General features: G+C 35.2%; 1 protein-coding gene across 2 annotated transcripts in view; it reads left to right on the forward strand.

The window, feature by feature from the left end:
• The first annotated feature begins 642 nt into the window (after nt 1-642).
• The window catches only part of LOC101737547 (zinc finger protein Gfi-1b), a 90,455-nt gene continuing 74,879 nt past the window's right edge, over nt 643-16,218 (forward strand). The window contains exon 1 of one of the 2 annotated variants that reach the window (XM_004929287.5): nt 643-943. In XM_004929287.5, the coding sequence (XP_004929344.1) occupies nt 805-943 (139 nt within the window). In that variant the 5' untranslated portion in view covers nt 643-804. The remainder of the gene's footprint in view (nt 944-16,218) is intronic. The other variant, XM_012692995.4, reaches the window with a different exon arrangement.

The raw sequence follows: 16,218 nt of genomic DNA on the forward strand, positions 1-16,218 counted from the left end.
TAAAAAAAAATATATATCAAAATAAAAAATGTAATATATATAAATATAATAATAAATAAATAAAAATATATAAAAAATGATTATTTAAAAAAAAAATTAAAAAATCGTAATTTCAAATTGAGAAAAATTAAAATGGTACATTTTTCCAAGCAATTTATTTAATCATTACAATATTACATAATTAATTGTATATAATATTTTGTTACAAACATTTTGAGATATTTATTTAAAATTCAAAATAGCTTCATGTTATTATGGTTTTAGTGACATAAATAAAAATAAAAAATAAATTGTTTACGTAAAAAGTTTTATTTAGTCATAAACAACTAAATATCGATACACGTAAATAAATTTATAATTCTATTCTACTAAACAGTAAGCAGACGATTTCCAAAAGTTTCCATAGCCACATTTCCTATTTCCCAGTCCATCACTCGGAACATAGATCTCGAACGGAAGCATGTATAGCACAATAAAATCCATCAGGAATCATATTATTATTGTGTTACCTATACAAAGTGATTGTCACTCTGAGCACATGGCGGCGCCACGGCTCGAGAGGCGGGCCGGCAATGCCCACGCCCCCAGCCCGACACCGATAGCGATAAGGTCCAAATCTCTATGGAGATCCTACTGATTCTCGGCCTTACTGATCCGACAGTCGGACTTAAAACGCTCTAGTGTGTCGCCGCTTAAAACGCAGTTGCGACTCGCGTCGGTCACACGTATCCCGACCGCGGGTCGATCCAAGAATCGCCCTAATTTATTTTCCATGTTATGTTTCGTACCGTTTATTAATTAACTATGGAAGTCAGTGCTATGCCGCCGATGCCGTTGGACTTTTCGATGGTGAGGAGTGGTAGTGATTCTCCAGGGGTGGCCGTGCGAGAAGAGTCGCCCAGGTCGTCGACAAACAGCGCCTTCAGAGTGGTTACCCCTAAAGGTAGGTCAGCTATTATTTAATATTTGTTTACGTTGTATACTGTGCTTTAGCTAATGTATGAGGATTGACTTGACTATATTTCTTAATTGAGAAACAAAGTAACGGAGCTGCATGTTTTTTTTTAGATTTACACAGGAAACAATGCACAAATATTTTCTTAATAACATCATTGTGAATGCTATAACTTTATTCCAAGCTACGATTTAATAAAATAAAAAAACTCAACTAAATACATACATACTCTTGATGTTTTTTGAAAAATATATTATCGGATCACAAAATTTACTATTTTATGTGAACATGAGACAAATTTAAAGATAGAAAATTATTACAGAATTCAAAGTTCTACGATTTTGTTATTGATGCGGAATAATGTGATCGAAAATCGATTCAATAAAATGAATTATTTTAATACAAGCGCATGTGTTGTTTAGCATCTGTCAGTTTCAATCCAGGCGTATAAGACGGTTTTTCAATGGAAATGAGCGTTACGGTGAACCTTGGGGAGTGCCTAAATCCAATAGTGAACGTCGGTAGGCTGATAGCAATAGTACTGAGATAGAAAAAAATTAACTTGCAAACAAAAAAACGATCATGTTAAAAGTGCAATAATGTTCCAAAATTAAATATATTAGACGACTGTATGAACTATGTACATTACAATAAACGTCGATATATATATTCAATTCTTTGATACCGACCGCTGGTCACGGGCCTCCCTTATTTATGCCATAGAACGCCTGCTAATCTCATCCACCATAGGTCTTCCGCCACCTATACGACCGAAGTTTGACCAACATTCTATCACAATAAACATAAATATTACGTGAAAACCGAATAGATTCGGTAAGCGGTATTGTAAATTTAATGCACGCTTTTCGGAGTTTTAGTTTGGTCCATCTATAAACGATTAAGGTTTGGATTCATTTACTCTTTGTATCGTTGGAAAGAAAAAAAATTGGATATATTTTACTTTGGAAAGTTTTTTTTTATTATGTAAAAATAGTAATATAGAATAAAACAAATAATTAGGGACACGACAGAGCCGGAATTCAGGTGGTGTAAGCAGAAACAATTTCCCTTAAAGAAATCCGTAAATATCGGACTCATTTCAATGAGCAACCTTTGTAACTTTATTTTGAACTAGCGGCACGCTCCGGCTCCGCTCGGGTCTTTAACAAAAATTTCAACGATATTTGATGTTGTTTTATTTTTTTAAATAAAAGAACACTTATTGCGGCATAGCTATAATAGTTAAACATTTGCTGACACTTTTTGTAAATAATAATGTGTTCTACAAAGCCGTAGTACATTATTTTATTCTATCATGAATAGTTTTCGCAAGGCATGCGATGTAAAGAATATTTTAGGTATTTTTTTTACACCTTGGGTTACATTATTGGAGTTTTAGTAGGGATCCCTAATTTTTTTCAAAAAAGATTATAGCCTACGTCTACGATATAGGTTCTAAGGTCTCAAGTATAGTTACAACGGCTGCCCCACCCTTCAAACCGAAACGCATAAATGCTTCACGGTAGAAATAAGCAGGGTGGTGGTACCTATCCGCGCGGACTGACCAGAGGTCCTACCACCAGCAAAGCAGTGCTTCGCAAAATCAACCAACGGATCGGAATCGCAACCCACTGAGAAGATCCGGCCAGAAACTCAGTGGGCTAATATCCGTTATGAAGGATGATCACGCACGGGTGGGTACAGTCCTGCCTATTTCTGTCACGGAGCAGCTACGCATTTCGCTACGAAAGGTAAGTCAGTCGTTTTAGCAATACAATTATTTTATAAACTCTCCTATTATATTTTCCGTGTCCTGTACAGTTTTGTTTCGTGAAAGTGATTTATTATTTTGAGAAAAAAATGAGGAATGTGCCTTTATGTACCATAAATAAAGGTATATGAAAACACTTCGGACACAGAGCTGCGTGAGTATATATTATTATCTATAATATTAATATGAGTCAACTATTAATTTTTGATTTTTGTACCAACTTTATGAGAAAAAAAAATGACCCTATTATACGTTTTTTTCACATAAAATCTTACGTTTAATGGTAGAAATAGACAGTACGTACCAATATAGTTATAATAAATACGCCCTACCGCAAGTATCTATTTAGATAAATTTATAAATCTTGAGGTATCTATTCATTCCTTAGTCTCGTAGATATTAACACGCATTAACCTAGTATTTCAATTTACAAAATTTAAACATACCAGGAGTTATGACTTCTAGTATAGTCGCATCATCCGATACATTTATACCGGACCTCTTATCTATTATGACAGAAGCTCTTCGGAAAGTAAACCGAAGTAAGCAAAAAAATTCAGTACATATATTGACAAGTAATTTGAAAAAAAAAATACAAAAGTAAAATTTCATGTTGACTCGTCAAATGAAATATATTTTGCGCAATTATAATTGGGAAAATGTGCTGGTTTTTTTTTTACGCAACTTAGAAGCCACGTATTAGACGTGATTGTCGGTTAGAGTATTCGGTTTCTGGATCGAAGGGAGTTAGAGGCTTTTTATCCCGAAAACGAATTAAGAAATTAATTCCTTTAGATTAAAAAATTAAAGGACATTAACTCACGGAACATTTTCCGAATGGATGTTGTTCCGAATGTTGTTGTTCGGCACTTGTTAATATGTAAGATTAACTTGAAATTTTCGTTAGCGAGATTCAGGCCTGTGTCAAAAAGCTTCTTTTCTATGACAACTGCCGCGCTATGTAAGTAAACTAATAACTATAACTTGTAACTATACTTGAGACCTTAGAACTTATATCTCAAGGCGGGTGGCGAATTTACGTTGTAGATGTCTATGGGCTCCAGTAACCACTTAACACCAGGTGGGCTGTGAGCTCGTACACCCATCTAAGCAATAAAAAAACCTCTGGGTGTTTGTAAGTCAAAAAAGGGTAAGAAGCAGGTTTCACACGAAGATTATTTTATAGGACTAAATTAGCCTGTTTTATTAATTACGAAACTTATCCTCGTTGTAAATGATATGAACCGGAATCAAGCAATGCCGGATATATTACGTATGTAAGTGCCGTGCTGGATGGGGAAAGGTGAAACTAACAAACAAAAATAAATAATAGTTAAAAAAAACTAACAAAATACTATATAAATTTTAATAAATTCAAAATAGTCTAAGAAAAAATGATTTTATTGTAAAAAAGCGTGGGATGCTTTTCAGGATATTATCAAAATAACCTTTCTACTCATATCTGTTCATACAATATTTATAACTCCTGATACCATGCACCCCACGTTTTTTTTACAATAAAATAATTTTTTCTCACAAAATTTATTAAAATTCAATTTCTATTTTTTAGTTACATTTTGTATAAAAGCGTATTTTGTTAAATTTTTTAAATTATTATTTATTTTTCATTTTTTAAGTCGAATTTAAATTTCTTCATTTGTTTTTTTTTTTTCATTTTATTTTTATTTTGTATTGTCATCGATCCTTAATAAGTATACCAAATTTTGAGTTAATCCGACGTTTTGAAGGCGGTCAAAATCATGTTCAAAGATTCCGTTACAAACATACATACGTCTGAAGCTAATAAAAGCGTATTAATAAGCAAATTTGGCTAAAAATAATTTCAAACTAATATCAATCTTATATCTTTATCTTTTGCAGAATTTCTTTAAATAAAAATGGAGGAAATATCCCACTTGATGGTTGTTGCTATTATTGTTATAAGTTAATTAAGTCTCATTAATTTTAATTTGAGGAAATCCTTGAAAACATTATTTGTATTCTTATAAAAATAACTAAATTTACCTCTTAGATAGATTGTATACCAATTTTTATCAATAATAATATATCTGGTGTTTTCAAGGTTTTATGATGGCTTACAGGTTAGGATAGGATATTGATAGAACATGGATAGATTTTACAAACCTATTTCTGCTCCGTAGGAATTATGAGGTTTATGAGGTCCTGGTTGACGGTTGAATCTTTACATATTTATTTTTATTGCCCTTGTAGGCAGACGAGCACACAGCCCACCTGATGGTGAGTGGTTACCGTCGCCCATGGACTTCAGCAATGTCAGGGCAGAGCCAAGCCGCTGCCTACCGCTTAATACTCTCCACAAGCCTCCTTAGAAGAAGGACATGTCATAGCGCTCGGGAAACACCGTGGAGAGGAGCTCATTCCAAAGCCGGATGGTACGTGGCAAAATGATCTCTGGAAACGCACTGTGGATGACTGCAGTGGCTCCAGGTAGTATGGATGAACTCTACTCTGGTGGCGGGCGGTGCGATGGTAAAAGCGAGATGACGGTATCATCTCGAACAATTCCTCAGAGCACATTACATTTTACAAAAGAGACTTTAATCTCGCATCTGAATAATTTTTCTACTATATAAATTATAAAGTTTGTCTTCGTCGTCACTGTGTTTCCTACTTCTTTAATGATCCATTGTTGGTTTATTACTTATGCACTGGGTCATATTTAGACTTATCGTATCCTTAAGGGGAGAGCTCGCAACATTGAAGTACTCAACCGGTGAATGATTATCATGACCATCCCAAACCCAAGACGAGATAATTCGTAGCATGAAAATTCAAGACTTGATGACGAATGTCCACTTTACCCGTGTGCATGAGAAATGCCCAAAGCACAGGCAAGCCGTTAAAGAATGCCCGAATTTCGTAAGATGAATCACATACATAGTCTCTACTGGTGATAGGCAGTCCTTGGCAGGCCCGCATGGATATCACCACCACGCCTATTTCTGCCGGGAAATGCATTCCATTTGAAGGGCGTGGCAATCATTATTCTATAGAACCTGAGATTTATTATTCATGTCTCAAGTAAGGTGACAGCATTTAGGTACTTGTTGATTTCTATGGGCACTTGTAAACATTTAACGCCAGATAGGTAACTGTTTAATAACGATCACTGGATAACAAGACGAAATCTTATAACATATGACATCATAGTTTTGTAATTAGCAAACCCTTTATTATTATTATTTGCATCAAACACTGCCTCGCCCGGGAAGACGGTAGGACACGCTCCGGCGATGTGGGCAACAATCGGCCGGAGCGTTAGGGACTATTGGGAGAGAAACCGGCGAACTATAAGGGCAGTGTCCAGCAAGACTGCTTTATGCATCTGGGGCACCACAGACTTTTTGTTGAGACCAAGCCTCTCGAGATGTTTTGAGAGGCTTTTAGGGCCAAACCATTCACCGATACAACTACCTGAATTATTTCTGTAGATTGTAGATATCACCCTCGACATATCGGTCACCTCGTGTGCCAGGTCCAGACAGTTGGTCTTTTTATCTGCCTCGGCGTGCACGAGGTTCTCGTCGTAGGGCATGGTGATATCCGCCAGAAATACCCGAGATTCCGCCCGGCCCATCAATCAGCACGATGTCAGGCTTATTCGCAAGAATAGTCCTGTCCGTGATAGTGGACCGGTCCCAGTAAAGCTTGGCGCGGTCGTTTTCGAGTACGACGTCCGGCTGGTACTTCTAATACGGTAGCCTCTGTTCGATGAGGCCATACTCAAAGGCGAGCTCTTGGTGGAGGATTCTGGCTGCTTGGTTATGTCTGTGCAAGCATAGAACAACCCGAGGTGACATGTCTCAGTGATTCACCCGGTCGGCATTATTATTATTATTATATCGTACAGTTTTCGTAAATCTAAGACAGAAGATTATTTTATTGAATATATTATCGATTATAATTTGTATTTGTTCTTTTAAAACTAAAAGACGGCACTGCTATAATGAATCAAGATTAAATTAAACTTCAATTTTGAACTTATAGCCCCCGGTCGTAATTGAACAATTGCACGTTGAACAATCTATGTGGGGTGACTTCGGCAGGTCGCGTGCCGGCCTAGTGGAGTTTTCGAATTAGCGGCATAGTCGGCCTGAAATGAAAAATGGCCCGTCGATGTTTTAAGACTCGATCAGCCGTGACCATAGCGATTGTTGCATTGTTTGTAACTAGCGACCCGCCCTCGCTTCGCTTCGGAAACATTAAATTTTATTATTGATAGCTGAGTCCCGTGATGTCACCCGCGGTTATTGTCGTACCGCGGGTGAAACCGTGGGCGAAGCTAGTCCTAAAAAAAGTAGCCTAAGTTACTCCTTATATCATCAGCTACCTATCAGTGAAAGTCTCGTCAAAATCGGTCCAGCCGTTCCAGAGATTAGCCTTAACAAACAGACAGACACAGACAGACATATATTTATATGCATAGATTTAAAACCTTAATTAGGCAGTGGCTTTGCTGTGTCCTTGGCTTCGTCTATGACCATGAGCTACAGCGACTATTTACTATGAAGCGGGACGATTCGCTAGTGCTTAGATTTCCCACTCAAACTGTTCGCCCCTGGAAAGGTACGTTCAACACAGACGGAAGAAAAACGAACTAAATAATTTATAGATAATCGTGCCACAACTGTAAAATATTGATAGTAATATTGCAGAACACTTTTCTGGAATGCCAACAATTGTACGTATCATCTATTAAAAACACAAAGCATTGTATAGTACATAAAATTACATTGATCTTTTAATACAGAAAAAAAAAATTAAAGCAAATAATAATCCTACCTAGGTGAAATGTAACGCTAAATTACGAATAACAGTTTACTGGTTAATTAATTTAGAACACTCATCGTGTTCCGAACTGTTTCAAGCCTCATGACTTGTATACATGAAAAAAAAAAAACAAAAAGCAACAAATGCTGGGAAACGAAAACGATGTGAATTTGGACAATGAATCAGAGCCACATCCATATCATATAAAGACTGTTATAAGTACATTTTCAGGCCACATTAACAAAATCAAAAATGCTGTAGAGAAATGTGGTCAATTTCTTCTAAAACAATGAAACTAAAAATATATCTGGAGCAAATTTCAAAACGAACTTTGTTGATTTTGCAATTCAGAACGTTTGTCGGATGCGGGTATTAAATACTAGCTTTTGGCCGCGACTTCGTCCACGTGGAATAGTTCACAAATAATGCTTTATTTTACTCGTAGAACAAATTTGGTTAGCATAAAAAATGTTATACAATCTTAACATAAAGACATATGCTGTCGCGGATTTTAGATCTTTTAAAGGGGAACAATTCTGTCATACATTATTTTAGCGAAACTTTAACCGTTTCTGCAGTGCACGCAGCGGAAGCTCTCAAAAGGGGGAAAAACCCCGATTTTGAAACATTCTTTATTGGTGCTCCGCTTGTATTGATCTTAGCGTGATGCTATATAGCCTATAGCCTTTCTCAATAAATGGGCTATCTAACAGTGAAATAATTTTTCAAATCGGACCAGTAGTTCCTGAGATTATCGCGTTCAAACAAATAAACTCTTCAGCCTTTAATATTTATTGTACTATAATATAATAGATTCTAACAACGACTGCAACACAATCAATATTTCAAAACGATACACAGGAAAGAGTCCGTTCAGAAAATCTAATACACGAAAACCTCGACGCAAGATCACAGAAAACAATTAATATCTAAGAAGATGTAAGCCGGATCGCTATAATTTTACCAGTCGTTCCCCGAGACATCTGATCCCGATTGTAATCCGATTTGCCTGATCGAGCACCGTCTATTATTGAGTTTGCTATTATTTTTGTACGGCCAGTAACATTGGAGAGACATTGATTTTAATATGATTTCGTCTAATACCTTCATATTATACTTATTTTGATAGTTTTGCAGCTGTCATTATTATGTGTAAAGACCATAGTTGAAAAAACCCAAGACCGATTTACAGTAAGCTCATCTGTTCATACGATATTAGGCATTAAAGGAATTTAGTATAGACATTACGTTAAGAACTCTGGTAAATGTACCACACCGTCTGAGATTCTCGGTCGATGTTAGAGTTTTGTTACGGTTATTGGTATTCCGGGCTTAGGTGTAATTTTCTCATCTCGTATTTGTATTTTCGGTACATATAACCTAGGTAATATTTTAAACTATTTATTGTGTAACGTTTGATTCAGGCTACTCTGAGCTATTATTACAACTTCCCCACCATGCGTACCTAAAAGTAGTATTTTCACTCCTACTCCTCCCCATAACTCCTACCCCTCCCCTCCGGTTTTGAGGAAATGATAGAGTATGTGAAATGATTTTTAATTATTATTTCCGCTAAAAACTTTCACGAGTTCACTACAACTTAGACCTACAACTTAGACTGGATACTAATTAAACCTCATCCTTAATCCTCTATAAACTCTACTAATGTCTAGACTTTTATAAATTATTTTATGCTTTTGTAAATCATCATCATTCTGCTGCCCTTCTCCCAGTCACCTGGGGTCAGCGTAACATGTTTTCTCCTTCCATACTCCTCTCTCATATAACATTTCTTCACTCATTCTCCTCTTACACATATCGTCTTTCACGTAATCCATCCATTTTACTTCTTCGTCTAAAGCCTTCCACATTCAAAGTTTAAATTCTCTTACTAACCTCATTGTCATTTCGTTTCATCACATGTCCATATCATCCCAAACGCGCACTTCTCAACTTCTCTGTCACGGGTGCCACTTTCAGACTTTCCAGATGCTTTTGTACATATAAAGTCCAAAATCAACTAACTGTCCAAGAGCACCATTCGAATTAGAGCTGAGCCCAAGCGGTTTTGAAGTAAGAATCATAAAATACGATATCAAGCTGATGACTTTCGCTTTTAAACAAATCCAATTGACAATTTATTAATCATGACTGTCAGACGAAACTCAGTTATTGCCGCAATTTTGTTGAGTACTAAATAGTATTACGTATTAGTACACGGCTAAGGCCCCGAAGTAAATTAATTGATATAATATTTACCGTAATCTCGAATCCAGTATACGTAATGCTCACGAGATAAAACTTAACCGCAAGCGCTTCAACATTTTCCCTCGTAATCAGCGAACTATTCGGAAGCCTCTGATTTCGGAGCCGTAGCCGGCACGACCCACGATGTCGAACGGAAATCTAATTTGCTCACATTCGTGCGACGCCCCTAAATGAATTACCGGCGACGAACCAACACTATACGATATATGATTTATGATTAGTATTATATTACCGACTGCGCGCATTCAGCTACCAAAGCTTAATAATGTGATGATATTTATATATTATTGTCAATTTTGTTCTTCTTTTAATGTCAATCTGTCATTGGAAGTTGGGAGCACTGAGGTATATGCTTGGGAGTCAGTTCTTTAAGCTTGTCTATGAACGGAACAATTGTTCGACAGTTTTGATTCTAGTCTATGGTCTGATATTTCGAAGCTACAACATTAAGCGTCTTTCGATCTTGCGTTTGCTATATGGTACATCAATCACTCCAATTGCGAATTCAGATGCCAGGCTTAGTAACGAACTCTACGATGCAATTTTAATTTTAATTTAATGACAAATAAGTTCATTACAACTTGAATTTCACGCGGTATGAAAATAAAAGGTTACAGAGGTCGTATGAAGCAAACTATTTGAAATTATAGGTCTACTAGTTCACTCAAAATTAGCATATTCGATTTTATTAACGTATTTTATATCCAATGCAATCACATCTAATATCACATTCACAAATAAAACAAAAGCCCGTAACACAGTTTGATATCAAAAACGCATTCAAACTACATAATATATACTTTAACATCTAAGCATTAAGTTTCAATTTAAATAAGCCACCATCGAACACCAAGAAAAAAAAATCAACAAAACACATGTAATCGACAAAACGACGACAGAAAAATCGCATGACCTTGTACATATCCGACATCCGGTTCTCATACTTGACGCCTGCGAAGCATTAAATCATAACTCTGCTTGTAAATGTTAATGTGAACATGTGACACGGTCACAAATAAGACCAAGGGATCTTATGTGATAATAGATTAATCAACAAGTATACCTACTCTACGATCTAATCGAGGTACCGTAGTACTAGTACGAGTGTACTCATTTTGAAGTGAAAACTTCTTTAGAATCGTTGTGATTTCAAACCGGATGCAACGGAAAAAACGACAGGTAAGAGATACAAATACAAAAATGTGTAGGATGAAGCCAGCAAAGAATGAGACAGAAATATACATACTATTTAATACAGCTCCATCTGTGAGATTTTTTAATACTAACGTGTGTATGAAAGCTCTTGTAGTGAATTTTAATTTAGGATTATACGTGAAATTAAAATATCAATTCACAGAGGGCGCTACCTTACAATTATTTACTAATGACAAAATTTTACATATACTTAAGACGTTTAGGATAATTGTATTTTAATTTTGGAAGGTTTCACTTCTACCACGTGTGAATTGCACACATGTATTTTTTTTTATTGCTTAGATGGACGGACGAGATCACATACTAGCTACCCTCACACTTAAAAACCAGAATAGTAACTTTTGAAAACACAACCCATTTCATAATTCGTAAATTAACTAATTTATCATCTTTCACATAACGAAGAAGCTCTAACTATACAATATAAATTAAATACCAAATCTGTTTCATATCATCATAATAAAGAATGATTAAATATCGAATTATAGTCTTGCTATAGTTACAAACATTTCATGATTGAACAGATGATTGTTACGAAAGAACGCACTTCGACTTATTTGTATGAATACATTATTATATATTCTTCAACAAATTTCTCTGAAATAAAACTAATGCAACCATTACACAGCAAGTAACCCAATTCAAAATTATAAGTGTTATAAAATATGCCAAGAAATACACTAAAATTTAAAATTGCTCGTAGTAAACTGCTAATCCTGTGATTTTTAGTAAACAAATGGCCCGAAAGCATTCAGCAACTATCTGCCCATTGTCGGAACCGCAAATCCTCTCGCGTAACTCCTCACAAAATTGGTACTGAACGATGTGAAAGATTCGGGTCTCCATTAGACTAATGGCGTACACGTGGCGATTCTCTAAATCCCTACATCGTATAAAGGACGATTTACTGCCCGAATTCATAATTAATGGTCCTTTGAATTTACGAAGAGTTGATTAGTTGATTGCTGCTACGATTTTGGGTACGGTTTTCGAGTTAATTTCTGGGTCGGCTTAAGACCTTGTGTGCATTTCAAATCTTCTTTCTACATTATTTTCTGTCTCTTTTAATCTCTTGATAACAACACCGCATCGGATTTTTTAGTAAAAAAATGCATATAAAATCTTTATTAAGATTTATTGAGTAATAGATTGGAATGATAAAATAGCGTCGTTACATAGCAAATCAATAAAAAGGTCGGTCTCAAATCTAGAGGTGATGCGAGTTGGAAAACATCTATCATACATTACATTTAATTATTGTTTCCAAAATAATAGTTTAAATTTAAACAGTAAGTTCGTTTAAAATTAAGCCTTATATGTTGTACAACGTAAAGATATATCCCATAAAAACCCAGCCTGAAAGAACTACGAAAACTCCAGAAACATGCCATAGCTGAGATCAAGACAAACAGGTCAATTCGTATTACCAAATCGTTCTAAACAACCATTATTGACCCGTAAGCTTAAATCTTAACCTCGTTAGACTCTTCCTGTTGAATATGCGTTGCGAAACGAGCGGCTAAACTTCAAACAGCGGTCGCCTGTGACCAATGAGTGCCGCCGGTGATTCATAACCGCCAATGAAATTGATTGAAATTATTCCTATAGTGGTCTTCGATTAATTGGACTTGTGGAACATTTTGTATGCTTGATATTGAATAGAGAAAATACTTGATTTTGATGGTAGAAATGGAATAACAACACAAAATTTGTAAACTCAATTACATTTTTGTAGCCTTCGTAGGACTGGAATGCCAATAACTGGGTATTTCTAGTCGCTACAGACATTGGCAATATAGAATATTAGTAGAACGTTGTTATTTCCGATTGCGAAATATTCTCTTTACCTTAAAGAAATATATGATACAGACATAAGAGGTCATAGGTCAGAGGTCGTAGTGAAGCTTCTGAAAGTGACAACTTTTATAAGCGAACTAGCGCTACAGGTTGGCTCTGAAACTTACCTTAGAAGTCAAATAATTCGCAGAAAGAGCTTTTCAACGTTTGAAATCGGAGCTTGTAGAAGAGTTACCTTAGTACTTACAGTTACCGAAATGCTTACCTAGTTACCTGTAAATCTAATTTATTGAGACGACGACGAGGCTAAGACTAGAGAGTAGGTTTCTTAATGACTTGTGGTTTTCTTCATACCTTTGTGTATCTAGATAAGATTCTAAGGTTTTCCTGTAACAAAACAGAAACCAAATATCAAATACGTTTAAATAGAATATCACCACAATAAACCCCTGAATTACATTATCAGTGGTAGGACCTCTTGAGAGTCCGCACGGGTAGGTACCACCACCCTGCCTATTTCTGCCGTGAAGCAGTAATGCGTTTCGGTTCGAAGGGTGGGGTAGCCGTTGTAACTATACTGAGATCTTAGAACTTATATCTCGATGTGGGTGGCGCATTTACGTTGTAGATGTCTATGGGCTCCAGAAACCACTTAACACCAGGTGGGCTGTAAGCTCGTCCATCCACCTAAGCAAAAAAAAATAAAAAAACTATTTAGTGATTTCGTTTTTAAAGCATCTAAAGCAAAGTCAGTCAAATTGTTACTACGGCACAATTGCGTTTATCAGTAGTTAAATTTTTATTAACGATCTTGCCATACGCAGAACGATTCACGGCTTTGACCTCAAAACATTGGCTGTCCCACGGGCATTAGTTACTGTTTTGATTTGTATGTCACATGACTGAATTAAAGTGTTCCTTAAGAAAATATAGGTCAACGATGATTAAAATTTTATTCTGTAACTCAAATTTGAGACAATAAACACATTAATTAATAAGTATAGTTCTTTTTAAACATTGTTAATTCAATTTAAATTTATGGTCACACTGTGAATTATTAAAACTCGTAGTATTATTAAAACTCACATTTTCTCTGCCTCTTCTAAATTAGTACTTCCGTACCAATTTAATTCTTATGTCATACGAACATACGGAAACAATTTCCTTGTTTACTAAGTAACATCTTATTATGTGGCATTGCAATATATTGCTTAAGTTACACCCTTGCCTTTTTTTCTTTTATTGCCACATTATTGACATCTACAACGTAAATGCGCCACCCACCTTGAGATATAAGTTCTAAGGTCTCAAGTATAGTTACGGCTGCCCTTCAAACCGAAACGCATTACTGCTTTACGGCAGAAATAGGCAGGGTGGTGGTACCTACCCGTCCGGACTCACAAGAAGTCCTACCACCAGTATATATTCTACATGACTACTATATATGACTACTATATGACTACTATATTCTACTTGACATTGGAAAAACCACGGTACTCGAATTTGAACAATTATTTTTATAAAAGCATTGCAGATGTACAATTGCGTTCAATTTAGTTTCTACCCTGAGAAAACATTCAATCTCGCACAATTAACACCTCTTAACCCGTTCCGTTGTTCACACGACAATCAACACTGCTTCTAGCCCACAATTAATCGGAAGGTCTTGCAAAACTGTACAGTATGCAAAGAATGGGCAATGGTTTTTTGACAATGATATAGACTTTAAGGGTTTTCTGGACTAGTACAATAAAAAATTAAGAATATAAATGAGTAAGTGTGACCCGTTTGGTTTTTTGTTCACGTCTTTTATCCATTTATGGGTCTGAAATATATATACTACATCTTGTTATCATTGAAAAAATGCACGTATAAAATACCTTAAATTCATTGAAATAATGAGTCAGTTTTTAATATATTAGTTATATATGTTGAGATGACGGCTGATAGAAGAGAATGGAAGAGAAAAATTAACTGTACCGACCATCTAGTGGGTGGGATAAGGTGGAGAAAAAAAAAGAAGTTATATGTTAGTATTTTATTATCATTATCAGTATCGTAGTACAATATTACTATATTACTGTGTTAGGCATCTACTCTATAATATATTAGTGCTATAATAGATAAACAAACCAGCTCACTGTAGATTTTGTTATCACCGGAATTATTACTACATTATTCTTAAATTTTTTGAAATGAATTATATAAATATAAAACACTTTTGAGTTTCAAACTCAGATCCTAATCAGAGGCTACTGTGAAATGCTTCTTTATCCAAAGTATTTTAACACAATATTAATTCAAGAACTTGTAGATAAAAACTTCGTGATTCAGTGCTTTCAATACTTGCCACTAAGGTTTTATTATTCAATTTCCCGATCTCACCCTTCGCGCTTAGCTTTTATTTCGGACATCTTTAGATTCCATTCGAAAGTAAATATTCAAAATAAGAGTCAAGGTCGTTTCAATGGCAAACAACATAAAAAAAAAAACAAATTCACACAACCATGGAGATTGATGAACAACGATTTAATTTAAGAGTTACTGGATCAATTAATGTAGCAGATGACACAGTGGACGTGACTAAGACATGCGTAGGAGTCCGCGGCCCGTGGGAATCGGGCTAACACGATTTGGCACTGACTCTACTTTAGACGGATGCTAGACAAGTAACTCATTGAAGTAATTATGTGCTTAATTATTTGGAATTGTTAAGGACTGATTATCTATGCGACAGGAATATCCGTTAGATTTTGTTATCCCGATTTTTATGATAATTTTTAATTTATGATAACTTTATATGATGAACGGGAATTTTTGCTTCCGTACACAGTCGGACAATTTTATTTACTTACTTAGGTCGTGTTTCATTTGGAATATGCAATTTTGTAAGCGTCAATTTTGAAAAGAAACAAATTTAAAGCTAGACATTTGATTTTGGAGTTAAAATTTGGCTAAACTTTATTGTACATAAAATTTTTGAGGAAGCATATTGTGAGCCCACACGGTTAGTATTTTGTTTATTTCTACAGCAAAACTGTGATACGTTTCTTTTGCATTAATTGAGACTTCGATTTCTTGTTAGGAATATTATTATTTTCATATTGTTAAATATGTTTAAACTAGAAAATTCTATTCTCAACCTTAGAGCCGGACCCGCACATCGAAAATAATGGAAAACCTAACACACGCACTTTTTAAGCTTTCTAATAAATAAATAAAAAAAATCTAATAAGAGCTGATATTATATTTACATTTAATATACAGGGTGGGTAATTTTTCATACATTATTCTAGACTGCATTTATTGTATTATTTTATTATAGTTTAAAAGGAACAACAATTGAAAAATATCGGCCCATCTCGGTGGTAATTATATTTAGCATTTGCTAATAAATATT

The sequence above is a fragment of the Bombyx mori genome, chromosome 4 (genome assembly GCF_030269925.1).
Source record: "Bombyx mori chromosome 4, ASM3026992v2".
Classification (NCBI taxonomy): domain Eukaryota; kingdom Metazoa; phylum Arthropoda; class Insecta; order Lepidoptera; family Bombycidae; genus Bombyx; species Bombyx mori.